Below are 27,143 nucleotides of genomic sequence, written 5' to 3'. Positions count from 1 at the left end.
GCTGGTCTCGAACTCCTGAGCTCAAACGATCCGCCCACCTCGGCCTCCCAGAGTGCTAGGATTACAGGCGTGAGCCACCGCGCCCGGCCTCTATTTTTTTTAAACTAACCCAGCTGCTCCTACAGCACCAGATCACACTGTTAGCTCATTTTCTTCTGTCCTTTTTCTCACTTTTCTCTAAGATTAGCCCCCAAAAGTCAAAATTCTCAAAAATCCCTATCCTTCAGGAGTTCCTCTTTCGCATCCCCTATTATAAACAGCTTCTAGTCCACTTTAACCTCTCCAATAGCTAGCAGAGTGTTCAGTGAATTAAAAATAGCTATCTACTTTATTAAACAGCACAAAGAATTTGCCAATGTCTTGACCCTTTAATAATGTCTTCTCCCTCCCTCCACTTAAAAGTGGTTCTAAATAGCAATTTTTTGTCTGTCTTGGACTTAGCAGGATTTTTTTTTTCAACTAAGACCTTCAGCAGACCCTCTTACTAAAGGAAAATCTTTGTTGCATCTCTATTCCTGTATCTCTTGACATTTTTCACTAGTTTTAATTAATTAATTAATTAATTTATAGACACAGTCTCGCTCTGTGCCCTGGCTAGAGTGCCATGGCGTCAGCCTAGCTCACAGCAACCTCAAACTCCGGGGCTCAAGCTATCCTCCTGCCTCAGCCTCCTGAGTAGCTGGGACTACAGGCATGTGCCACCACTCCTGACTATTTTTTTCTATTTGTAGTAGAGACAGGGTCTCGCTCTTGCTCAGGCTGGTCTCCAACTCCTAGAGCTCAAGCCATCCTCCCACCTCAGCCTCCTAGGGTGCTAGGATTACAGGCGTGAGCCACCACGCCAGGCCAATACCTGCATTATTTAGCATGGAATTGCAGAGAATTTTAGAGAATCAGGGCCTAAACTAGAACTCATATTTCCTTATTCTCAGTCCAATGCTCTTTCCTAAATGAGAGGCAATAAGGGATAAAGGATGAGGCTATGTTCAAATTCGCCTCTCCCTCCCATTTACCAGTTATGGGCCCATCATGTTCTCGGTCCTCTTCTCTGTAAAATGGAAGTAATAATTGTTTCTACCTCTTAGGGTTGCTGTGAAAAATTAAATGATTTATACATGTAATTCCCCATTACGTTAATCATAGTGCACACCCCAAAAATATCTCAGGATGCGCTCCATCAAATGTTCAGTAAATGTATTAAACTGTTCATAAAAGAGTCAAATGGACAGTGATTCTTTAGCCTCTATGTATGAGTGGTAAGAGAGCAGCAGCCCAGGACTACAGACCCGGGGTCCAAAAGCGACCTGAAAATGAGCCACGCTGTGAGATGGAAAATATCTGAGCCGGCGACCCACGCAGCAGCCCGCCCCGCGCCGGGCTTCTGGGCTCACTCTCCTGCAGGCAAGAGTTGCTGACAGACAGTTCGTCATAGCCACCCGAGCCGCGCATTTTCTCAGAGCTCCGCCTTCCCAGACATGATAGGTGGCAGGCCTCGGCCAATGGCGACACAGCGTCATCGGAGCAGTAGCCAATCAGCAGTTAGGAGCGCGGAAAGGAGCAGGGCCAAGTTAAGAGCGGCTGGCGCGGTAGAGCTCGGCGCCGGAGGTAAGATGGCGGTGCTGCGTGCTCTTAGGCCTTGCGGTTAGGCTGCTGCTTCGCTTTTTCTGTCGGCTCGGAGCTGCTACTTCGCCTCAAACAGTGTCGGAATGAATCTCCTTCCTACGGGCTCCCAGGAGGCAGGTTCTCCGGTGACCGGAGCCTTAGGACAAAATGGCGTTCGCACGGGCAGCCGAGGCTTGGCCCGGCCCATTCGTGATCTCTGAGGCGGGACGGGACAAAGGCGGTGTGCAGGGAGGCGGGGGCGGGGCGCGGTGCCGCGGCGTGGGCGCCTCGTGGGGCAGGCGCTGTAGCTTCCGCTCGTGCGGCTGTCGTGTGAGTCCTGAAGATACTTTGAACGTATCTTCCGGGCCGGATGGGAGAAGTTAAGGGGAGGAAGAGTCACAAAAATGCCTGTGAAGACTTGGGGGAGGGCGGTGAGGAGTTACGGAGCGTACCCTGCGGGGCCCATTTCTGCCGGTCCTGTAGAAACTGCCTGCGATCTCTCTGGATATTGTAGAGCGGGAATTTTCGGGAAGGGTAAGGGCTTTTTGATCTTTCGTTTGACTCTGCAGGTTTTGGTATGAACAGGATTCGGATTCACGTCTTGCCAACCAATCGGGGGAGGATCACCCCAGTGTCCAGATCTCAGGAGCCCCTGTCGTGTTCCTTCACTCATCGCCCATGCTCTCAACCTCGTCTCGAGGGGCAGGAGTTTTGCATTAAGCATATCCTTGAAGACAAGAATGCACCCTTCAAGCAGTGTAGTTATATATCGACGAAGAATGGAAAAAGATGTCCCAGTGCTGCCCCAAAGCCAGAGAAGAAAGATGGGTATGTATACGTATAAAGATATGTGTGTCTTAAAGTGAGAGTAGGATGTGATATGATGTGGGCTTGAGCATAGCTGCCGAGTTTTAGGTCATGTGCTTTTGAAATTGGGGTTATGGATATATCTTTTGAAAATAAAAAAAAAAAAACATTGAAATGGTGAAAATTGGAAGGACACTTAGTTGGATCACTTAGTTCCTCTCTTTGGATTTTTTTCCTTAGCTGTAAAATGAAGGTTTTTTTTTTTTTTTTTTTTTTTTGAGACAAAGTCTTACTCTGTTCCCCGGCTAGAGTACCGTGGCATCAGCCTAGCTCACAGCAACCTCAAACTCTTGGGCTCAAGCAATCCTTCTGCCTCAGCCTCCCGAGTAGCTGGGACTACAGGCATGTGCCAACAAGCCCGGCTAATTTTTTCTATATATTTTCAGTTGTCCGGTTGATTTCTTTCTATTTTTTAGTAGAGACAGGGTCTTGCTCTTGCTTAGGCTGGTCTTGAACTCCTGACCTTGAGCACCTCGAGCTATCCTCCTGCCTTGGCCTCCTAAGTGCTGGGATTACAGGCGTGAGCCACTGCGCCCAGCCAGGGATATTCTAAATTATTCTTAATGCATGGCTCTTTTGGCTGTACGTGAACTTTGTTAAATAACATGCAAAATTGTGTATGTGTGTATTCTTCTAGAAGAGGCTTCATAGCTTTCATCATGTATACAAAGATATCCATCCAAAAACGTAATGACTAGATAATATCTTGTAGTTTTAAAATTGTGTCGCATATCTTATTACCTACAGTGGATTGATATTAAAATGTTGAGTAGCCTTCCAGAGCCGTTTTTGAAAGATGAAAGTGTGCACGATTTATGAGATGATGTCAACATTTTTATAGTTGGAATGTTTTGTTTGGTGGAGTACTGGATAATGCTGCCTGCATTTCCCTTTAGTAACATCAAATGAGTTGACCTTGGGCCAGTTAAATTCCTTCGACTAAACTGGCCTGTTTAGAAATGAATATAATAGGCATTTTAATTTGCTAAAAATGATCTAAAGATTTGGGACTAAGGAAATCACTGAACCCTTTCAAGAAGGGACCTATAACTGTTAATGTTTTGTTTCTTTAGGGTGTCCTTCTGTGCTGAACATGCCCGTAGGAATGCCCTGGCACTTCATGCTCAAATGAAGAAGACCAACCCAGGGCCTATGGGTGAAACTCTCTTGTGCCAGCTGAGCTCTTATGCTAAGACAGAGCTGGGGTCTCAGACTCCAGAAAGTAGCCGCAGTGAAGCCAGCCGAATACTGGGTAAGGGTCTTCTCTCCTAGAATGAAAAAGAAGGACAAAGGTTAAGAAAGAACTTAGTTTAGTTTAGTACAGTACCTTGAATATATTTGGCAATGTTATTTTTTATTCATTGGGACTTCAGTGAGCATTCCAGGATTGCTATGTTGTTTACCAATTCTTTTGAATTTGAAGTAGTATTTGTTTAGGTTTACTCCCCCGAGTGGGTGACATTTTCCTTCATTGCTGTTTTTGTGCTTAACAGCTTTGTTAGGTAAAGTAATTTCAGGAAACAATTATTTTTAAATTGGCTTTTCTGTCCCTTTGAGAGGGCGTGGTTAACTCATTTATATTGTAAATAATCTCACCTGGGTTGTATTTTAAGCGTTTTTATTTGCCAGTGCCTTCGTACTAAGTTGTTTTTTTTTTTTTTTTATTTTATTTTATTTTAAGGTTTGAATTAATATGTTAAGTAATCTAGTTTGGTGTGGTGGAGTTACAGAGGTGGGAAGTCTTAATGGCTGCTCTCCCTTCCTTGCCTCAGATGAAGACAGCTGGAGTGATGGGGAGCAGGAACCCATTACTGTGGATCAGACTTGGAGAGGTGACCCTGACAGTGAAGCTGATAGCATAGACAGTGATCAAGAAGATCCCCTAAAGTAAGTTGTAACTCCACATAAGGCTTTTGAATATTTTATGTAGTTAGTATATGGAATATAGTGCTGCATGCTATGCTGTTAATAGATCAGTAATTTAGGAGGGTCAAAGATAACTATTTGTGACCAGTAACAGCTATTGTATATCACGATGGTTCATTGTCATCTTGCTTCAAAGCAGGATTTGATTCTTTTTTAGAAGCCTTATAATTTGGAAAAATTATGACCACCAAATTCTACACGTGCCAAAGTGTAGGGGAGAAAATAGGACATTTGGACATGGGAATGTGGGAGATAAGTTGAAAAATGCTCAGACCGGTTAGAGAAGAGAAAATGGATGTGAGTAGGTGTTGGCCTAAAACTCAGGAATAATGAGGTGATTGTACTTGAATAACTATTTATTTTGCAGAATTCCGTGTTTATGGATTTTCTTAAAGTTTTATTTTTAGTTTACAATTGTACATATTTATGGGGTACAAAATGTTTTGACACATGTACACATTGTGAAATGATGAAATCAGGGTAGTTATTATATCCATCACCTTAAACATTTATCGTTTCTTTGTGAATTTTTTTTTTTTTTTTTTTTTGAGACAGCGTCTCACTCTGTTGCCCAGGCTAGAGTGCCGTGGCGTCAGCCTCGCTCACAGCAACCTCAAACTCCTGGGCTCAAGCGATCCTCCTGCCTCAGCCTCCCGAGTAGCTGGGACTACAGGCATGCGCCACCATGCCCGGCTAATTTTTTCTGTATATGTTTTTAGTTGTCCATATAATTTCTTTCTATTTTTAGTAGAGACGGGGTCTCGCTCTTGCTCAGGCTGGTCTTGAACTCCTGAGCTCAAACGATCCACCCGCCTCGGCCTCCCAGAGTGTCTTTGTGAATTTTTTAAAGAAAAATAAAAGGTATTTTTCATGAAACCAAAGTCTCACCTAAGAAAAACTGATTTAGAAACCCAGAAGTGAGTAATCATCCTAATTACATCTTACTAAGGTTCTGCTCTTCACTTAACCCATGCTCACCTTAGAAGTTGTAGAAACATAAAAACATTGTCATTCCAAAGTCTCACATTTCTTTTTTTTTTTTTTTTTTTGAGACAGAGTCTCGCTTTGTTGCCCAGGCTAGAGTGCCGTGGCGTCAGCCTAGCTCACAGCAACCTCAAACTCCTGGGCTTAAGCGATCCTACTGCCTCAGCCTCCCGGGTAGCTGGGACTACAGGCATGTGCCACCATGCCCGGCTAACTTTTTCTATATATATTTTAGTTGGCCAGATAATTTCTTTCTATTTTTAGTAGAGACAGGGTCTCGCTCTTGCTCAGGCTGGTCTCGAACTCCTGACCTTGAGTGATCCACCCGCCTCGGCCTCCCAGAGTGCTAGGATTACAGGCGTGAGCCACCGCGCCCGGCCTCAAAGTCTCACATTTCTATATCTCATGGTTTTGAGTTTAGTTCCCCCCCCCCCCCCCCCCCCAGTGACAGGGTCTTGCTCTGTCTCCTAGGCTACGGTGCAGTGGCATCATCCTAGCTCATGCAGCCTCGAACTCCTGGGTTCAAATGATCCTCCCACCTCAGCTTCCCAAGTAACTAAGCCTATAGGCGTGTACCACCAGATCTGGCTAATTTTTATTTTATTTTATGTTATTTTATGAACAACCCCCTGGCTAATTTTTAAATTCTTTGTAGAGACTGTTGCTCAGGCTGATCTCGAACTCCTGGCCTCAAGTGATACTCCATCCTCAGCCTCCCAAAGTGTTAGGATGTGCTGGGATTATAGTTGTGAGCCACTGTGTCTGGCCTAGTTTTGGTTTCTTAAAATTTTGCTTGCTGACTTCTGTCTCATACTACTTCCTAATAGTTTATGTAGAAGTACTGTAGATAGTGGCAGGGGTAATGAATTTCTGGCCTTGACTTTTGGGCTTTCATTCTTGGAATAGTATTTTTTTCATTACTTTGGATTCTGTGGTTTATAAGAAGTCATTTGAGGTTACCTTTTCTCCTACTGGAGTACTAACCAGGCCTTACCCTGCTTACCCTGCTTACCCTGCCTAGGCACCCAATCAGAGGAGATTGGGTGTGTTCAGTGTGGTATGACCATAGTCTGGGGTTACATTTTCTGAGTAGACTAATTCATCGATTTCTCTTTATTTGTTTGTTTATTTATTTATTTTCATCGATTGCTCTTGAGTGATCTCAGTGTAGTCAGTTTTCAGGAATTACTAGTTTAGAAAGCTCATGGAGGTAGTTTGAAAGGGAAGGTTTGTTTTCTAGCAGTAGTAACTTATACCAGACATATTCATTCTTTTTTCTCCCTTGTGGTTCTAGGTGGCTAAACTTGCTGCTTTGAAGAGATGTGTGTTCTGTAGGGTCACAACGTGAGTGTTTTGTTGTGTGATAAACACTCAGCTTTGAAGGTCCAGAAACTTGATTTTGTCAGTAGTAATCTTCAGCTTTGAAAGTCCAGAAACTTGATTTTGTTGGTAGTAATCTAGAGTGGATCAATCTCTAAGGGACACATTCATGCTAATCTAACTCATAAGACTGCTGTATAAATAAAATACGAGTTAATTTTATGAGAAATACAAGTGCTGAAGGACTAGGCAGTTGATGTCGATCTAGAAGAAACATATTCAAAGGGACAATAAAGCCCCAGATATGCCTATTATGTAATTAAATGTATGGCCAATGAGATTATTCAAAAAAAAACTTGAGGCCCACTAAATATGTGCATTTTTCGGCATATAGAGTTGTTAAATGTTTCCTTATAATATTTAATATGATTATACATTACTGTCTTGTTGTATTTAATAATTATTTGACAGTTTAACTGCATTTATCTTCACTTGCTTGTTGCAGAAAGGGCACTTTTTGTATTATGATGTTACTAGACTTTATCCTAACTAGAATATTATTGGCGTGGGTTTTTTTAGCCTCTTGTACTTGTGGTTTCCCTCAAAGTAACCATGTACTTAATTGCTTTGTAAAAAGTAATCTTTAAAAGCTTGTTTATAACCTCCAACATTTGTGAAGTTTTAGTGGTAGTGTTAAAGTTTTGTTTCTCTTTTTAAAAAGTAAATTTTGTCATATGATCTCTATAAACACCCAAAACTTGTTTTGGTGAAGGTCATTTCAGGCTGTTGAATCTTCCTCATTGTTTTCAAAATAAAGAAATTTAGGAGAATGCTCTTTTTAATAAGAGACACTATTTAGTGGAATATAAGGTTACTCTTTTTTTTTTTTTTTTTTTTGAGACAGAGTCTCCCTCTGTTGCCTGGGCTAGAGTGCCGTGGTATCAGCCTAGCTCACAGCAACCTCAAACTCCTGGGCTCAAGCAATCCTCCTGCCTCAGCCTCCCGAGTCGCTGGGACTACACAGGCATATGCCACCATGCCTGGCTAATTTTTTCTATTTTTTTAGTAGAGGATGGGGTCTTGCTCTTGCTCAGGCTGGTCTCGAACTTCTGACCTCAAGGGGTCCTCCCACTTTGGCCTCCCAGAGTGCTCAGATTATGGATGTGAGCCACCGTGCCTGGCCAGTAATGTATTTTTTAAAAAATTACAATTTAAAAAAAAAATTTTTTTTCTATATATATTTTTAGTTGGCCAGATAATTTCTTTCTATTTTTTTTTTTTTTTAGTAGAGACGGGGTCTTGCTCTTGCTCAGGCTGGTCTTGAACTCCTGACCTCGAGTGATCCACCCGCCTTGGCCTCCCAGAGTGCTAGGATTACAGGCGTGGGCCACTGCGCCCGGCCCCAAAATTACAAGTTTTAATCAACTTGATGTTAGTCTTTTGTGCTTTAATTAGAATATATTAAGACACATGTTATAAATTGAACACTTTAAAGCTGTCCTGACTGGTAAGTGATGATTCCATATTAAGTCATTTAAGAGGAATAAGAATATAGATTTAATAAAAATTTAGGGTGTTCCATATCTTCACTTCTTTTAAACATAGTACAAATAAATAACTGGGAAAAATAATGAAATGTTCCTTCCTCCATTTTGTGAGCTTGCAGATTAGTATCCTTTCTTTGGAGGTTTTTTTGTTTTGTTATTTAATAACTTGAATAATAAAATGTTCTGTGAAAACATTCCTGTCTAATAAGGTCATTGTCTCAGGCTGACTACTTGTTAAATAACAAACTAAGTCTAATCTTACTACCCTCTTCTACTGTTCACCCTTTTCTACTTTGAAGCTTGGATTTTTATTAGTATTGTGTTTTCTTATGTTTTGCTGAATTCTCTTTTTCCAGACATGCTGGTGTCTACACAGCAGAAGAAGTGGCTCTGATTATGCGTGAGAAGCTAATTCGTTTGCAATCTTTGTACATTGATCAGTTTAAACGACTTCAGCATCTGCTCAAGGAGAAGAAGCGCCGGTACTTACATAATCGCAAAGTGGAACATGAAGCTCTAGGCAAGTTATATGACAGTTCCAACAAATTATTGTGGGTTCAACATGTGACTTTGGTAGTACAGTCATGTGTTGCTTAATGATAGGGATATGTGCGTTATTAGGTGATTTTGTCAATGTTTGAACCTCAAAGAGTATACTTACACAAACCTAGATGGTATAGTCTACTACACACCTAGGTTATGTGGGGTAGCCTGTTGCTTCTAGGCTATAAACTTGTACAGCATGTTACCATACTGAATGCTGGGGGCAGTTGTTAATACAACAGTAAGTATTTGTATGTGTAAACATAGAAAAGGTACAGTTACAATATAGTATAAAGGGTAGAAAAAATGATACCACCTGTATAGGGCACTTAGCATGAATGGACCTTGCAGGACTAGCAGTTGCCCTGAGTTGGTCAGTTGAGTGGTGAGTGAATGTGAAGGCCCAGGACAGTACTACTGTAGACTTTATAAACACTGTACATTTAGGCTCCACTAAATTTATAAAAAAACTTTTCTTCAATAATAAATTACCCTTAGTTTACTGTAACTTTTATATTTTAAATTTTTTTTTAACTTCTTGGCTCTTTTGTAGTAACACTTAGCTTAAAACAAGCTGTACACATTGTACAGCTTTACAAAACTATTTTTATGTCCTTGTTCTGTAAGCTTTTTTCTATTTAAAAATTTTCTAATATTTTTTACTTTTTAAAGTTTTTTGTTAAAAACTAAGACACAGACACACACATTAGACTAGTTGTACACAGAGTCAGGATCATCAATATCAATGTCTTCCATTTCCACATCTTGCCCTATTGTAAGGGCTTCAGGGTTAGTAACACACATGAAACTGTCATCTCCTAAGATAACACTGCCTTCTGAAATACCTCCTGAAGGAACTGCCTGAAGCTATTTTATAGTTAACTTTTTTTTTAGTAAGGAGGAGTACACTCTAATAATAAAAAGTATAGCATAATAAATACATAAAGCAGTAACATACTTGTTTATTACCATTACCAAGTATTATGTACTGTACATAGTTGTATATGCTATACTTTTATATGAATGGCAGCACTGTAGATTTGTTCACCAGCATAACCACAAATGCGAGAGTAATATGTTGCACTAGGATGTCACTAGGCAATAGGAACTTTTCAGCTCCATTATAATCTTAAGGGACCATCATTGTATATGGAGTTGTGGAGGCTAAAGCAGCTCCATCTTGGATGCAATCTGCCGTGTTGACTTCTCATTAACCCATGTTCTGGGGATGCCTCTTAGGATTTCTGCCTTATTTGCTGTTACCATGTAAATCCTGCCCTTAGGTCAAACAGCCTTGACCATAAATCCTGCCCCTAGGCAGATTCACATAGCATTCTTGCCTTTCTCTGAGGGGTCAGCTTCAGTTTTCCTACCCATTCCTTCCCTGTGTTATATAAGCCCTGGGGCGGGGAGGTGCAGGGATCCATCATCTTGTGCTGCTGGAGACATGGCTTCTGTTTATAAGTCCCTATTAAATTTTCTTTCTGAGAAACTGGATTTTCCAGCCTCTTTGGCTTCTCAGCTTCCTCAGACTTTGGCAGTAGGTTTGTGTAGGCCTGCTCACCACAGCACAGGGATCTATCATTGACTGAAAGGTTATGTAATGCATTACTGTCATTAGATTTATTTCTGTCCTGGTACCTAGATTGAAGGAGAATGTGCTTTTGAAACTGCCTATCTTATAGCCGAAGATTTCCTTGTTTACTTGTTGATTTGGAGAAGCAGCCTTGATGGGTTCGTTGGCAGATAACATCTTGACTCTTGTAACTCTCTAGGTAGTAGTCTCCTGACGGGCCCAGAGGGACTTTTGGCCAAAGAACGAGAAAACTTGAAGCGATTAAAGTGTCTCCGGCGATACCGCCAGCGCTATGGAGTGGAAGCCTTACTACACAGGCAGTTGAAGGAACGCAGAATGCTGGCCACAGACGGTGCCGCCCAACAGGTAATTTATGTATATACCTCTAAGATATATACATTCACTTTATTTACAGTTAGGGTAATTATCAAAACAGTATCCAGTCCTGGCTCTGAAATCTGACTTAATTGCCCTTGGGTTATAGTGAAAGCGCCTACCTGGAAGTCAGGAGACATAGGGTTCTAGTCTCAATGCCCTACAGACTAGCTGTATGCTTCAACATTATCATCTGCAAATTGAGTAGTTGAGATAGATTTCTATGTTTTTTTTTTATTCAGATATTCTTCAGTTCAGGAATAGCACAGGTTAAGCCTAAGTTGTGTGGTAGTCTTGTCTTAAAAGATGGGAAGGTAGGTAGAATAGAAGCAATTGAATGTCAGGAAATAAAGTTGATAGGAAGAAGAGTTTAGTGAGCATTCCTAAATTTGTTTCTCAAATCCTTGGTCTCTGCTTCAATAAGACTAATTTCATTTTTATCTGTTTTATTTGTTGAGGCTCCATGTAAGGTACAATTTAAAAAAGGGTTCTGCTAAAAGACAAACTAGTTTGAAAATCATTATGTTATATCATACTTTGGTAACACGGATAGATATATTTGGGATTAAGGTTGGCTTGTTCTTTATACATGAGGTTTTAAATATTTTTCTTTTGCATAATATTGGTGAATCAATTTTTGTTAAATGTTGAATTTTCTAGCCTTTAAGGATGTATTTTGCTTATAACTAAGTATTGTCATGATTGTATATGTTCTTTTGTCAGTTGGTTTGTTTTATCTGTTTTTTTCATTTTAGGCCCATACTACTCGTTCCAGTCAGAGGTGCTTGGCCTTTGTGGATGATGTTCGTTGTTCAAATCAGTCTCTTCCAATGACCAGACACTGCCTTACCCGTATCTTTTTACTGGGCACCTGTTCCAGCTTGATTTGCTAGTTAGACTGAGGGCTAGTGGGAATCTCTGAGCTAGTTTGCCTAATTGAAGATTTTGTTTTCCTTTGGCCCTGAATCAAGGCCGGCAGTTTGCTGAAGCTGTTGGTTTCAAACAGGAGCCTAAAGAATTATCTTTCTATGGTCTGTTGGCCATTTCAGAACTTTGGAAATGTAATGGTCAATTCGTTAGAAAGAAACATCTGAGTCATTGGCAATAGATGTAGGCTTATATTTATTTGTAGTCTTGATACTGGGGTTGCAAAATATCCATGAAATATTTATGTTTATCTCAAGATCCTGATAAAAGTTATTCGTTAGAATTGTAATGCTGCTAAATCTTAATTATAACCCCCCAAAATTACTGTGCATTTTCAACCAAAATGAAAGGATGATTCTACACTATGAACTTCCCTCTAATATTATCGTTTTGTGTGGTCAGGGCCCTAACTTGTATATTTTAAACTTATTCAAATTAGAAGCTTACTGGTTCCAAAAATGAGAAGTTTTTTTTTCTCCTTTTGATTAATTTGCCTTTGAACCATCATAATGTCTTTTGAATCTGCTAAAGGACTACATTTACTATTGGGCTTCAAAATTTTTTTGAGTTGTTTATTGGATTGTGAAAGTGCATCTTCTTAATTTTTATTTTTTTTGAGATAGAGCCTCACTCTGTTACCTGGACTAGAGTGCCCTGGCATCAGCCTAGCTCACAGCAACCTCAAACTTCTGGGCTCAAGCAATCCTCCTGCCTCAGCCTCCTGAGTAGCTGGGATTACAGGTGCATACCACCACGCCCAGCTAATTTTTCTGTTTAGTAGAGACGGGGGTCTCACTCCTGCTCAGGCTGATCTCGAACTCCCGAACTCAAGCAGTCCTCCTGCCTTGGCCTCCCAGAGTGCTAGGATTATAGACGTGAGCCACTGTGCCTGACCTGAAAGTGCATCTTTATTATGGACATTGATTGAGAAAATTACATTTCACAGTAAAAGTACTTAAATGTGATCTTTATATGAAAGGCATAAAATTGCTAGATTTTATTTGCCTGGGAAGAAATGCCAGTATTTGAAAATATGTATTTCCTTTAATAGGAAGAGGAGAACCCCCTCTTGGTCAGGGAGGCTGATTTTTTTTTGTTTGTTTGTTTTTGTTTTTGTCTATTAGATATTTTACCCATTTATTATTGCAACAGATGTCTGAGAAAGGATTACTGTCCTTTTTTTTTTTTTTTTTTTTTTTTTTTGAGACAGAGTCTCACTCTGTTGCCCAGACTAGAGTGCCATGGCTCAAACTCCTGGGCTCAAGCGATCCTTCTGCCTCAGCCTCCAGATTAGCTGGGACTACAGGCATGTGTCACCATACCTGGCTAACTTTTTCTATGTATTTTTAGTTGTCCAGCTAATTTCTTTCTATTTTTAGTAGAGACGGGGGTCTCGCTCTTGCTTAGGCTGGTCTCGAACTCCTGAGCTCAAACGATCCACCCGCTTCGGCCTCCCAGAGTGCTAGGATTACAGGCGTGAGCGATCACACCCAGCCTACTGTTCTTTATATATAAAATGGTTGTGCAAAATAATTAGAAACTTTAAAGATAAATGCTTAAAATATAATTGGGCAAAAGCTATCTATGGACAGATTTAAAAGAAAATAGTAAAGGAAGATAGTTGAAAAGTGTTTATCTTCTCTGTAAATACAGTTGACCCTTGAACAGCTTGAGGTTTGGGGTACTGAACCTCTATACAGTTGAAGATTTGCATCTAACTTTTGACCTGCCCCCAAAACTTAACTACTAATAGCCTGTATTGACCAGAAGCCTTATTGATAACATAGTTGATTAACACATATTTTATGTGTTGTATGTATTACATACTATATTCTTAAAGTAAACTAGAGAAAAAAAATAAGAGTAGAGCATAGTGGCTTGCATCTACAATCCTAGCCGCTCTGGATGCTGAGGCAGAAGGATCACTTGAGATAGGAGTTCAAGACCAGCCTCAGCAATATAGGGAGACCCCTGTCTCTACAAAAAGAAAAAGACAAATTAGCTCAGGGTGGTAGGGTATGCCTTTGGGAGGCTGAGGCAGGAAGATCACTTGAATCCAGGAAGTAAAGGCTGTAGTGAGCTATGATTGCACCACTGCATCTAGCCTGGGCAACAGAGCAAGACCCTGTCTCAATATATATATGAGAATATATTTACTATTCGATAAATGAAAGTAGATCATTATGAAGGTCTTCATCCTTGTCATATTTATGCTGAATAGGAGGAGGAGGAGGAGGGGTTGGTCTTGCTGTCTTAGGGGTGGCAGAGGCAGAAGAAAATCCACATACAAGTGGACCTGTGCACTTCAAACTTGTGTTGTTCAAAGGTTAACTGTAAATAGGAAATAAAACAAGGAAAATTTAAAATCTATAAGTTTGATATTTGTACATATATTTAAGGTAAATTTTAAGATATGCAATTTTTTTATGAATAAATGAATTTCAAAATTAGGTGAGGGCATGGTAAAATGGGACCTTCTAAATGTTGCCAGTGGTAATATAAATTGGTATAAGCTTTTTGGAAACCAGTTTGAAAATATTCATATTCTTTGATATGGTTATTTTACCTCTGGGAAATTATTTTAAGAAGACAACCAAATGCAGACCAGTGTTTTGACATAAAATACTATTCTGGCTGGAGATAGCCTTAAAATACTCAGAGATGGAGAAAAGTAAATTAAGGCACAATATAACATGGAATATTTTCAGGCATTAAACTTTATATTTGCCAAAACCTGTGAATTTTATAATACTATGCTCAAGTGATTTATTAAAATATATGTTTTTAAAAAGCAAAGTTGAAAATGAAATGTATTTGAAAAGAGAAGGGAAGTATTTTTTTTCTTTTTATGCTCTTTCCTTTCCACTCCATAGTTGCCTAAGTCACTTACCCTTCTTCCTTAAGTCCTTACCCCAGAGAAAGATACGACTGCCATTGGTGACCTGTTAACTCTTTACTCTGGTCTAATGGAGACAGCACTGGACTGAAAGTGAAGTACCCAGACTTTAGTTGTAGGTTAACCATTCCCTTCTTTTTGTCTCTGTTGTCCCCATCTGAAAGGAAAGGGGGTGGAGAATGATTGGGGGAGTGTTTTTCTAGGATACTGTGATATTAAATAAGAGGCTTTTGTGAAATTCCTTTGAATTCCATGAAAAAAGTTTCTGGTTGAGATATTTAATGGATTAATATTTTAAATATTATAGTAATAACTTAAATAACATTGGGCTGCATAAGCACATTAGATACTGCTTAGATTTTCTTAAGCATATACAGAGTGCAAATCTGATTATTCCCATTAGATTCATATGTTTATTCATTTGATTGTTCCATAAATGTTTACTCTGTGTTATCTACTGTTCCTTTAAAGTAGTGGTTCTCAACTGGGAGCTATTTTGTCCTCCATTTGGCAACGTGTGGAGAAATTTTGGTTGTCATAACTCAGGGATAGGGGTGATATTGATAGGTAATGGGAAGAAGCCAGATATACTGCTTAAACATCTGATTTCCAGCAAAGAATTACCTGACCCACAGTGTCAGTAGTGCCATGGTTGTGAAACTCTGCTTTTAGAGTTTAGCCCTTTCCAAGTGTGGATAGAAAAAAATAGCTTTATTCAAGAAGACTTACTTGGTTTAAAAAACTAGATTTTTTTAATTTTTAAAAATTGCCTTAAAATTTTTGAGAAAAATTACTCATAATTCCATAACCCTGGTACAGTTGATTTATAGAAAATTATGTTTTCTGGTTAAAAATAAGCCCAAGTTTAAAATAACATTTGTTTGGCCAGGTGTAGTGGCTCACACCTGTAATCCTAGCACTTTGGGAGGTCGAGGTGGAAGGAATGCTTGAGACCAGGAGTTCGAGACCATCCTGAGCAAGAGTAAGATGAGACTGTCTCTACAAAAAAATAGAAAAATTAGCCAGGTATGGTGGTGAACGCCTGTATTCCAGCTACTACTTGGGAGGCTGAGGCAGGAAGATCACTTGAGCCCAGGAACTTGAGGTTGCAGTGAGCTGTGATGAGGCCACGGCACTCTAGTCTGGGGACAGAGCAATACCCTGTATCAAAAAAAAAAAAGATGTGTTTGCTAATCTAGGGAAAATAACCATGTAGTTAAGATTTTAAGAAATGTTCACATTTGCATAAAATGTATTTTTATAGAGTAAGTTAACTTGAACTTGAGTTATATCTAATCATGATTTCAATTTTGATTAATCCTACAGAATTTTCTTTGTCAACTTGGAAATTGACTCCCTTTCTCCTGCTCTTAACAGAAGTTGTTTTTTTTTTTTGAGACATAGTCTCGCTCTTTTCCCTGGGCTAGAGTGCTGTGGTGTCAGCCTAGCTCACAGCAACCTCAAACTCCTGGGCTCAAGTCATCCTTCTGCCTCAGCCTCCCGAGTAGCTGGGACTACAGGCATGTGCCACCATGCCCGGCTAATTTTTTTCTATATATATTTTTAGCTGTCCAGATCATTTCTTTCTATTTTTAGTAGAGACGGGGGTCTCGCTCTTGCTCAGGCTGGTCTCGAACTCCTGACCTTGAGCGATCCTCCCGCCTTGGCCTCCCAGAGTGCTAGGATTACAGGTGTGAGCTACCACGCCTGGCCAACAGAAGTTGTTATAGAGCTCTTGGGGTGTTCCTGGAGTACTTTTATTTCATGGGCCCCCATAAGCAAAGTAATCTTTTTCTTTGGGATCATAAAAGAACTCTCATGTTACTACCACCCTTTCGTTAAAAAAAATAGAGATTTATTTTTAGTTCTTGTCAGGATATGATACCTAGTAACTATTTGTAGACCTCTGTTTCCCCAAATTTGGTGCTACTTTAAACATGTAAATCATCTTTGGAAACAAAGTCCAAAAAGTTTTTGCAAACTTTGCCGGTCTGCTTAACAGAGCAGAAACCCCATTGTATCTCTTGACTCTTGGACGGGGTTGGTAGGGGCTTCTGAAGGCTATTTGCATTTGCCAGGACATGTTTCTTCCTAATAGGTGTGTGTGCCTAGGAGTGTTACTGCTATTTGCCCAGGCCCTGTCATAAGGGAGAACAGGATTAATGTCTAGTTTAAATGATCACGATATTAAAAAAGAGGTTGGGGAGAAGTTTTAAGTTACTGATAGAGCTAGAATTAGGTGCTAGTAATTGACATTTATTTTGAGAAGTAACTTTAAAAATTACTAACTGCATTTGGTTTTCTGTATCAAATGTAGCTGTAATTATCTCGTGTAGTCCAGACTTTAAGTTTTACATGGCAGACAACTCTCCTGTATTTTGTACCTCCAACAGATCCTGCTTTATTTCCCTTGACCATTTTTCTACAGATATTTGTCAGGATACAAATCAGGTTCTCTTCAAATGCTGCCAGGGATCTGAAGAGGTACCCTGCAACAAACCAGTTCCTGTAAGCCTCTCTGAGGATCCCTGCTGCCCACTGCATTTCCAGTTGCCTCCTCAGATGTATAAGCCGGAGCAGGTACTGTCTGTGCCAGACGATCTGGAAGCCGGCCCCATGGATCTGTACTTGAGTGCTGCTGAGCTTCAGCCCACTGAGAGTTTACCTCTGGAGTTCAGTGATGTAAGTTAGAGAAGCTCTGTTCTGATTGGCCCTTGATATTTATTAATGGTGAGGGTAGGTTAGTCTTTTGTGGTTAGGAGAGTTGTAAGTTTTTGAAGTGATACATGTATTATTGTATTTGTATGTTAGCATATTTATTTAGAGACTTCTGCCCTACCTTATTTTTTTATCCTTTTTCGAGAGATAATTCACATACCATAAATTCTACCCTTTGAAATCGTATGATTTAGTGATGTTTAGTATATTCACAAAGTTATGCAACTGTCACCACTATCTAATTTGAGAATGTTTCATCATCCCCCAAAGAAACCTATTACCAATTAGCAGTCATTTCTCATTTTCTTTTGCCCCCATCCCCTAGCAACTATTTTTTTTTTTTTTTTTTTTTGAGACAGAGTCTCACTCTGTTGCCCCGGCTAGAGTGAGTGCCGTGGCGTCAGCCTAGCTCATAGCAACCTCAAACTCCTGGGCTCAAGCGATCCTACTGCCTCAGCCTCCCGAGTAGCTGGGACTACAGGCATGCACCACCATGCCCAGCTAATTTTTTCTATATATATTTTTAGCTGTCCATATAATTTCTTTCTATTTTTAGTAGAGATGGGGTCTCGCTCTTGCTCAGGCTGGTCTCGAACTCTTGAGCTCAAACGATCCGCCCACCTCGGCCTCCCAGAGTGCTAGGATTACAGGCGTGAGCCACCGCGCCCGGCCCCCTAGCAACTATTAATCTACTTTTTGTCCATAAATTTGCCTATTCTGGACATTACATATAAATGTAATCATATATGTGGCCTTTTATGTCTGGCTTGTTTCACTTAGCATAATGTTTTCAAGGTTTATCCATGTTGTGATAGTATGTATCAATACTTCATTCTTTTTTATGACTGGATAATATTACATTGTTTGGATATACCACATTTTAAAATTCTAAATCTATTAGTTGACGGACATTTGTGCTGTTTCTACTTTTTGGCCAGTAAGGAATATGATGTTATGAATATTCATGGACAAGTTTTTGTGTGGACAGATTTTCAGTTCTCCAGTTCTCTCTGTGTTTGTACTTAGCAGTGGACTTATTTGTCAAACCACTAATTTCATTTAGACTAAAAAGCAAAATTCTTCTATTTTGTTGACTTAATATTAAAACTTCTAAAACCACTTACAAGTTTAAATTCACAGAAGCATTTCTTTTTCTGAGAGAATGATAATGGAGATTGTAAAGTAAGGGAAGTTGGAAAGGCAAGATGATGGTTAGATTTGGTGTAGCCTAAAGATTTGGGTACCTATCCCCAAGGTGAGTTCGATTCATTAGAATCATAAATGAATTCTGATTTCTGTATATATCACCCTTTTTTTTTTTTTGGAGGCAGAGTCTCGCTCTTTCGCCCTGGCTAGAGTGCAGTGGCGTCAGCCTAGCTCACAGCAGCCTCAAACTCTTGGGCTGAAGTGATCCTTCTGCCTCAGCTTCCCGAGTAGTTGGGACTACGGGCATGTGCCACCATGCCCGGCTAATTTTTTCTATATATTTTTAGTTGTCCAGCTAATTTCTTTTTATTTTTTAGTAGAGACGGGGTCTTGCTCTTGCTCTTGCTCAGGCTGGTCTCGAACTCCTGAGCGCAAACAATCTGCCCGCCTCGGCCTCCCAGAGTGCTAGGATTATAGGCGTGAGCCACTGTGCCTGGCCTGTATCAACTCTTGAACTGTGTAAACTTCTGTTTTGGCTCTATGGTAAAAATTTTATTTTCAGATTAATATGTCCTCCAAGAAATGACTCTAAACTAGGCTCTGGCTATTCTTTCCATTTTCGATATGTTACAGATTCTATTGTGAACTGACTGGAACAACAGTGCTCTCCCAAGTATTTGCTCTTACCGCCTTCTAAGTATGCACACCACCCTGCCTTTTTCAACTTTTTCCTCAATTGGTCCCAGTCTCATAAATCCGTCTTTGATTTCATTGGTTTCCCTAATTAGCACTGATCTATTATTTGACATTAGAGGCATTTCATCTCTTTCTTGGCACTTTCGCTTAATCTTTAGTCTTCTGGATAAAGGTCTTCCTTATTTTTTCTGCAGATAAATTTTCCAAATTTCATAATGAAGGCGTCTTTCATATAACCATAACATGATTAAGGTGACAGATCTAAATGGGAAATTCAATATAGGTTGTTGCAAGATTGTTTGCTAAGCGTAGAAGCAAGGTTTGGGTGGCCTCAAGGGTCCCTTTCACTAAGAAAGATATTTCAGGACAGTAATTTCTGAAAAAGAAAAAATGCTATTGAGAATATACTGGTTTTAGTATTTTTTTGTAATTTCTCCCTTTTAAAAAAGTTGGTAGTATACTGCCTGTGGGTTTATCAAATTTTTGATTTTTGTTGCTTCATTTAGAAGGAAAATAAAATTTTTTTTTGAGATGGGATCTCACTCTGTTGCTCAGGCTGGAGTGCATTGGTTTGGTCATAACTCAGTGCAGCCTCAAACTCGTAGGCTCAAGCAATCCTCCCACCTTAGCTTCTTGAGTAGCTGGGACTACAAGTGTGCACAAACACACCTGGCTAACAAAAATATAATTTTATAACCTTGATTATAATTGTTTTTTATAATCTGTTTCATAGATTCATAGAATATGAGAATTAGAAAATAGCCTTAGAAATAGACGTTATATACTTCAGTGCTTCCCAGACTTTTCTAATGAGGTTATATTGAAGAGAATAAATGAACAGATAGCCCTAGATTAATAAAGATGGATTTTTGTCTACTTCTTTATATTTGAAGAAAACTCAGGTGTTATCTTTTTTAAACTTTGTAACACAAGCAGCTTTGTGAATGTATTCGTGTTGCAGTTTGTTCAATGATATTACTTGTTCACTTTTCAGAGGATATGTAAACAAAATATTAGAGATTATGAGATGTTAGGTTTTCTGATATTTAAGGAATCTTAAAAAAGTTTTAAAAATGTATTGTCAGGGTGGCTCACGCCTGTAATTCTAGCACTCTGGGAGGCCGAGGTGGGCGGATCGTTTGAGCTCAGGAGTTCGAGACCAGCCTGAGCAAGAGCGAGACCCCATCTCTACTAAAAATAGAAAGAAATTATATGGACAGCTAAAAATATATATAGAAAAAATTAGCCGGGCATGGTGGTGCATGCCTGTAGTCCCAGCTACTTGGGAGGCTGAGACAGGAGGATCGCTTGAGCTCAGGAGTTTGAGGTTGCTGTGAGCTAGGCTGACGCCACGGCACTCACTCTAACCTGGGCAACAGAGTGAGACTCTGTCTCAAAAAAAAAAAAAAATGTATTGTCAGATTCGTTAATCCTTATTTGTGACATGAGTTTTTCAAAGAATACATCAGAAGTAACCTTATTTTTGAAAATCCATCTTTTTAAGATGAGCCTTTGTTGGGCTAGGCACGGTAGCTTGCGCCTGTAATCCTAGCACTCTTGGGAGGCTGAGGCAGGAGAATGGCTTGAGCTCATGAGACTAGTCTGAGCAAGAGCAAGACCCAGTCTCTACAAAAAAAGAAAAATTAGCTGGTAGCTGGGCGTGGTGGCGCATGCCTGTAGTACCAGCTACAAGGAAGGCTGAGGCAGGAGGATTGCATGAGCCCAGGAGTTTGAGGTTGCAATGAACTATGATGATGCCACTGCACTCTAGCCTGGGTGACAGAGCAAGACTCTGTCTCAGAAAGGGAACAAAAAAAAAGAGCCTTTGTTGATAGAGGTTTAAAAATGATAATCAGCTATTAGTACTTGATCATCTACTATGTTCATATTCATGTGCTTTTTAATTGCATTGCTTATTAAAAAATATACTTTGGGGTAATAGTTCTCCAGAAAATGTTGAAACAATCTAGTTTTAGAAATTAATTTTTATCCTCCATAAATTATGGGTATATTTTATAGTGTAAATTAGTGTAAAATTTTGCTACAAAAATATTTCTGAATCGTGTGAGTTTCACCAAGCAGTCTTAACTCATTGCCTGTGTTTAGTTGTTGTTTCTATAACTTGTTAATGGTAACATCTGGTAACTTAACTTATGGGAAGACCAGGTATCGGATATTTTATTAAGAAAAATTTTTTTTTTAGGAAGGGGGAGAAAGGGGAAGTGGGGAGAGAGGACAGGTATCAGATATTAATATGGATTAAAATGTAGCCTTTCATTCTGGATATTATATTTGCCTGTTTTCTGTGCTTTGATCCAAGGATGATTGGCAGGTAGCAGCTTAATACCTTAATCCTATTACTTTGAGTTCCCGTTCTCTCTTTCTATTTTTTGATTGTTTTTTTTTTTTTTAATAATTTTTTTTCTTTTTTTTTTTTTTTAAAGTCAATGAAGTCTCTACAGTAATGGTTTTTGATACAAGAACGAAATGTGGATTCTGTCTTTGTATCTGGATACTTTAGTCTCTAAACATTCCTGATATGATAGGAATTTTTGCTGATCCTTTATTTTAGGTTCCTTTTCCAATTTTAATTTTTGTTAAACACCATTTATGTGAGAAAAGCCTTTTCTGTATCTATTTTCCTTTGAAAACATTTCTATTCCATTGTCATCTTGAGACTTAAATTCCTTTTGCTTCACTGCTTAAATGACAAGCTAATTATTTATATAATAATTGTGCGTAGTAAAAGAATTGCAGAAAACAGAATTTACAGTCTTAATGGTCTGAGAACAGTGGTTTCTGTGGTTAGTAAGTTTCCAGTACATCTGAAATAGATGGTAGGTAAAGCAACTGTATCCTTCCTATGTTTTTGTTTAAATTGAGCAGCTTTAAGTCTAGTAGGTTTCTTTTTCTTCTTCTTCTTCTTTTTTTTTGTAGAGATAGGATCTTGCTGTGTTGCCCAGGCTGGTCTCGAATTCCTGGCTTCAAGTGATCCTCTCACCTTGGCCTCCCAAAGTGCTGGAATTACAGGCATGAGCCACTGCACCTGGCCTAATAGAATTTTAAATTATGTTCTTTTCTTTATCTTAATGTGAAGATGATGATTAGCACACCATAAAATCGGAAAGGATTGAAAATTCTTCGACTTACTTAAATGCATGGAACTCAGCTTCTCAAAAAGCTAGATTATCAGAAACACAGAGCCTTTGTAAAGTGGAGTGGGCACAGGGGTACAAACCTTGGATATTTTTAACTCTTGGGAAGGAGAGTTTAGCACTAAGTTATTTAGAAAGCAGTGGCATGAAAGTTAGTTTAATGTATTGTTTGAGCCTTTGCAATCACTTAGGCCCTGAATCAAGACCAGTAGTTTGCTGTTATAGCTGTTGGTTTCAAACAGGAGCCAAGAGTGATGTCTTCCCTGTGGTCTGTTGGCTATTTGATATTGCTGTGTGAGTGGCCAATTCACTTGGAAGAAACATAGTCTAGAATATGTCATTGTTTTTTAACAGAGCAGTTGAACTATGTTAGGTTTAAGAATCACGGACTTACTCTGTGGGGATAGGGACTTAACCAGAATATTTCCTAGCTATTCAGAGGAACTTTTTTTCTATCCTTCCTCTTTCCTTCCCACCTCCTCCCTTACACCGTTTCACTTGATCTTAGCCAAAAGGCCAAGCAGCAATCCCCCTCCTGAACTCACTTGCTTGTTTTGTGGCTGTTAGGACATTAGTCAGGCAATCTTATATTGCCCAGTGTTTTTAAGCAATATTTAATTTTTATTTATGCTCATTGTCCATACTTAAATTCATCACTGGTGAATTTAGATGTTGACTATAGTTTGCCTCAGAGGGAATATGGTTTTTATTAATTTTTTTTATTATGGTAAAATATATGTACCAGAATTTATCATTTTAACCATTTTTAAGTGTACAACTTAATGGTATTAAAAACATTCACAATGCTGTGCAACCATTACCACTTTCTTTTCCAGAACTTTTCCGTCAGCCCAAATAGAGACTCTGTTGTCATTAAACAGTAACTCTTCCCTTACCCTAGCCTCTACCGTTCTCCTATCTGTATGAATTTTCCTGGGAATTTGCTTTTTTAAGCCACTGTACTGGTCTGTGTTTTGTACTTGGCAATAAGAAAAAGTTCTCAATGCTGTTAGATCTTGTCTCATTTGTTGGACATTCTGGTAAAATCTTTTTTTTGATTAAAGGTTAGGCAAGGGGAGAGAGAGGGAGCAGAGAATTGCTTTGAGGTTTGCTGAAAATATGCCACCTGTAGCTGATTGATTCCCTTGGTATTGCTGATAGACTTTTCTCTTCTTTTCCTAGGACTTGGATGTTGTGGGTGACGGTATGCAGTGCCCTCCTTCACCCTTGCTTTTTGATCCTTCATTAACCCTTGAAGATCATTCAATCAGAGAAATTGCTGAAGGCCCTGTGGATATCTTGGCAAGTGAAGAACAATCCCACCTAGGCTTTCCTCGTGTGACCCAGCCAGGCAGAGGGTTCCCTGCAGGGTAGCATGTACTCCAGGGAGTAGGGGTAGGGGTGTCATCACAAGTTGAGTATAAAGATTGCCCCAGATGGCTTTTGCTCAGTGAATATACCATATAAGGAGGGTACTTTTTAAAAATGCCCTTCTCTGCTCCTGGATGCCCTTGTTGCTCTAATTCTCCACATTGGCCCTTAGAATACCTAATGGCCCCTGATCTTCATATCCCAGAGTAAGACATTCTTCCTTTTCTTTGCCTTCCCTTCCCTTTTTCTTTTTTGTTTTCCTTTTAAAATTTATTTACTTTTTTAAAATTTTATTTTATTCGGGTCTTGCTTTGTTGCCTAGGCTGGAGTGCAGTTATGCCATCATAGTTCACTGCAGCCTTGAACTCCTGGGCTCAAGCGATCCTCCTACCTCAGCCTCTTGAGTAGCTAGGACTGCAGGAATGTACTATTATGTCTGGCTGTTTCTAAAAAATTTTGGGGGCTGGGTACGTAGCTCACACCTGTAATCCTAGCACTCTGGGAGATCGAGGCAGAAGGATCGCCTGACCTCCGGAGTTTGAGCTATTGTGACACCACTATACTCTAGCTCGGGTGACAAGAGTGAATTTTTTTTTTTTTTCTTTCTTTTTTTGTAGAGGTGGGGTTCTTGCCCCGTCAGGTCTTGAACTACTGGGCCCAAATGATCCTCCTGCCTCAGCCTCAGCCCTCCAAAGAGCTGGGATTATGGGTGTGAGCCACCATGGCTGGCCAATTTATTTAAATAAAAGGTTGGGACATGGTATCTTCAATTGTACCTTTTTTAAAATTTTTAAAAAATTTTTTAGGGAGATTGAGTCTTGCTCTGTTGCCTGGGCCAGAGTGCAGTGGTGTTAATCAAAGCTCACTGCATAGCCAAACTCCTGGGCTCAAGTGATCCTCCCACCTTGGCTTCCAGAGTAGCTGGGACTATAGTTGGGCACCACCACACCTGGCTGATTTTTAAATTTTTTTTAGAGATGGAGTCTCGCTATGTTGCCCAGGCTGATCTCGAACTCCTACGCTCAAGCGATCCCCCCACCTCCTCCCTTGGCCTCCCAAAGTGCTGAAATTACAGGTGTTAGTCACCGTGCCTGGCCAGTAAATTGTGCCTTTTAACACATTGACTGACATGCTAGAAAAAAAAATTTTTCCTTGGGGCCATGGTGTTTTATTATAAGAAGAGAATAAAAACTTCGAAAGCAAAATGATTCTTCTAATTTATTGAAAAATTTATTTTATATTTTCCTTGCATGAGTTATATGCAACTTGAAAAATAGTTCTCATGGCTCCCAAGGTCAAGAGAGATGTGTGAGTTACATATACCTCATGAGGCCCCGGGCTCAAAATACCGTGAGTTAAATACAACTCACATGGCAGTTAATGTGTTAGGGGAGAATTCAGCACTGGGATTGTTCTCATTGTAGAAGTAAGGACTGGTAATGTGACTTGACTTCTTTCTCTCAGCCTTTGATGGAAAACCAATGGCTCTGACTGAAGACCAGCAGTTATACTATAGCTGTTGGTTTCAAACAGAGGCCTAAAGGACTGTCTTCCTATGGTCTGTTGGCTGTTCTGGAATCTTAGCAGAGAATGGCTGTTTCATTTGGAAGAAACAATCCACAGCTCTCCCTCCCATTGGAAGAGCCTTAGGAAATCCTACAAGTAATGACTTCTGACTCTAAGAGACAGGGATAGCTAAGTTTGGGGAAGTGCACCTGCCCAGAATTATTTTATTTTTGTTGTCTTCTTCTTCTTGTTACTGTAAATAGGCATTGATAAGTCAGATACATACTGTATACCACAATGAATGAAATTCTAACCAAAGTGTCTTTATTTCTTTTAACAGGGCCAGATGCAGATGGCTGGGGATGGGTGCAGATCCCAGGGATCTCGAAATTCTGAGAAAGCCTCTGCACCATTGCCTCAAAGTGGATTGGCTACTGCAAATGGGAAGCCAGAACCCCCTTCTGTCAGTTGATAGTGTGTTTTGGAGACCATCTGACTTTGATGGATTTAAATTTCTCATTCTTCAAACAAGTGTTTCTCTGATCATCTCTCACTAAACAGGGGCAACCCAGACTACCTTGTTTTTCTTCTGGATTGAGTGCTGTAGTTAAACATACAACCAAATTTTGAGACAGTGGACCAATTAGTTTTCAAAAGTCGTGGGATTCTTCCCACTCTGAGCAAGAAAGAAAGAGTGGTAATTCTTGTCAAAGCTTCTGGGATTGAGTATTTGGGACTATGCCTAAGGGGAAAGAGACATCTTTGTAATGGGATTTCCTAAGTCATGGATAGGAATCCACATAGGTGGCCAGGTGGGAGCTGTCTCTGAGTAGTGCCCTTGAGATATTTATTGATGGCCCTAATGTCTGGTTATCGAAAGCGCTACATTTTAGCCTGCCTTCACCTTCATTTAATTGGGTAGTCTGAGCCCCTTTCCCCAGTAAACTCTTTGACTTTTATCCTCTGAGAAAATAGCCCACAGGACTGGGCCCTTCTTAATTACCTATCTTGCTTCTAACCTGTGTAAATTTCTGTGGTGGCTGTCTTATGTAAGATACAGTAAAAATTTATTGTATATAGTTTCTATTAAGTATTGAAGGAAATGTTATAAAAATGTAAAATAGTTATCTGAATTGGATTCATATTTTGTTTGTGTTTGAGAATGTCATCATTTCTGGGTTTTAGAGACCTGTCTGTGATGGGAAAGGGAAAATGGGACACACAGTAATTCCATCCCAGGAAGTAAATAAATGTTCAGTAGCTCGTTTTGGTTTTGTTTTGGAAGATACGGTAAAAACCTGGAAGAAGTAAATGAGAAGGGGAAGGACTTGTTAAAGCCAACTAGTTTTAAATATCTTCCTTCTTTTCACCCTCTACTCTGTGTCCCTTACTCCTGCTCTTATTTATTTCTCACAGTTAAAGCCATCTGAGAATCCTCTAGGGCTAGAAATTTACACAAGACATACAGAGAAACTGAGCCTGATGCTGGATCAGCAAGATAGATATATATAGACATTGTCAAGATTATTTTGATGTTAAATCTTAGAGTAGGGTTATAATAGAAGTTAAGTTAGGGTTAAGCTTGAAGCTGTCTGTTATTATAATGCGTTATGACAAGGAGTCCAAAAGATTACTTTCTGTAAGAACTGAAGTGAGCACACAAGGGTTGATACAGTTATACCATCATCAAGAATTTTATTTACGTCCAGAGAATGGTCAGAACTCATAGAAGTCCCATCAGATAAACTGAGTAGGTCATCTTTAATAGATCTTCCCATGGTTCCGTTTGTGGTTCCCACTGCTTTTTGGTTTCTCTAATACTTTTTACGCTTTATCCACAAAGACGAACGTTACTTACACAGCTTTGAGAATGAACATGACTCAACAGGATTACAGATTACGTATCCTCTTCCCGTTTTTTAAAAAAGTGATCTACAGAACAGTGACATACAGATCACCCAAGGTGATTGTTAAGAAGTAAACACGCC

At 39.6% G+C, this 27,143-nt stretch overlaps 1 protein-coding gene and 3 non-coding genes across 5 annotated transcripts; all 4 read left to right on the top strand.

Annotated features, from left to right (window-relative positions):
- The first annotated feature begins 1,597 nt into the window (after window positions 1-1,597).
- On the top strand, window positions 1,598-26,507 carry KANSL2 (KAT8 regulatory NSL complex subunit 2). Of its 2 annotated transcripts, none has more exons than XM_069489792.1 (9): window positions 1,598-2,430; window positions 3,543-3,721; window positions 4,242-4,356; window positions 8,603-8,770; window positions 10,569-10,731; window positions 11,496-11,592; window positions 16,992-17,245; window positions 23,461-23,580; window positions 25,496-26,507. In XM_069489792.1, the coding sequence occupies exons 1-9, from the start codon at window positions 2,180-2,182 to the stop codon at window positions 25,625-25,627; spliced, it is 1,479 nt and encodes a 492-aa protein (XP_069345893.1). In that variant the 5' UTR covers window positions 1,598-2,179; the 3' UTR covers window positions 25,628-26,507. The 2 variants fall into 2 exon arrangements, with proteins under 2 accessions (XP_069345893.1, XP_069345894.1); XM_069489793.1 differs by having other exon boundaries at window positions 8,603-8,766; window positions 10,565-10,731; window positions 25,496-26,214.
- LOC138397776 (small nucleolar RNA SNORA2/SNORA34 family) lies at window positions 11,696-11,832 on the top strand. The gene has a single exon (XR_011235884.1). It is a non-coding gene; the product is annotated as a small nucleolar RNA SNORA2/SNORA34 family (small nucleolar RNA).
- On the top strand, window positions 22,467-22,604 carry LOC138397778 (small nucleolar RNA SNORA2/SNORA34 family). The gene has a single exon (XR_011235886.1). It is a non-coding gene; the product is annotated as a small nucleolar RNA SNORA2/SNORA34 family (small nucleolar RNA).
- Window positions 25,131-25,267, top strand: LOC138397777 (small nucleolar RNA SNORA2/SNORA34 family). The gene has a single exon (XR_011235885.1). It is a non-coding gene; the product is annotated as a small nucleolar RNA SNORA2/SNORA34 family (small nucleolar RNA).
- Window positions 26,508-27,143: the final 636 nt, after the last annotated feature.

This window comes from Eulemur rufifrons, chromosome 16 (genome assembly GCF_041146395.1).
Source record: "Eulemur rufifrons isolate Redbay chromosome 16, OSU_ERuf_1, whole genome shotgun sequence".
NCBI lineage: Eukaryota > Metazoa > Chordata > Mammalia > Primates > Lemuridae > Eulemur > Eulemur rufifrons.
This window is presented reverse-complemented; position numbering and strand designations above follow the sequence as displayed.

Coding starts and splice junctions, on each gene's coding strand:
- KANSL2 (XM_069489792.1), top strand. CDS start 2,180: ATGAACAGGATTCGGATTCACGTCTTGCCAACCAATCGGGGGAGGATC. Junction 17,246..23,460: donor TACCTCTGGAGTTCAGTGAT/GTAAGTTAGAGA, acceptor TTCTTTTCCTAG/GACTTGGATGTTGTGGGTGA. Junction 23,581..25,495: donor AAGGCCCTGTGGATATCTTG/GCAAGTGAAGAA, acceptor TTCTTTTAACAG/GGCCAGATGCAGATGGCTGG.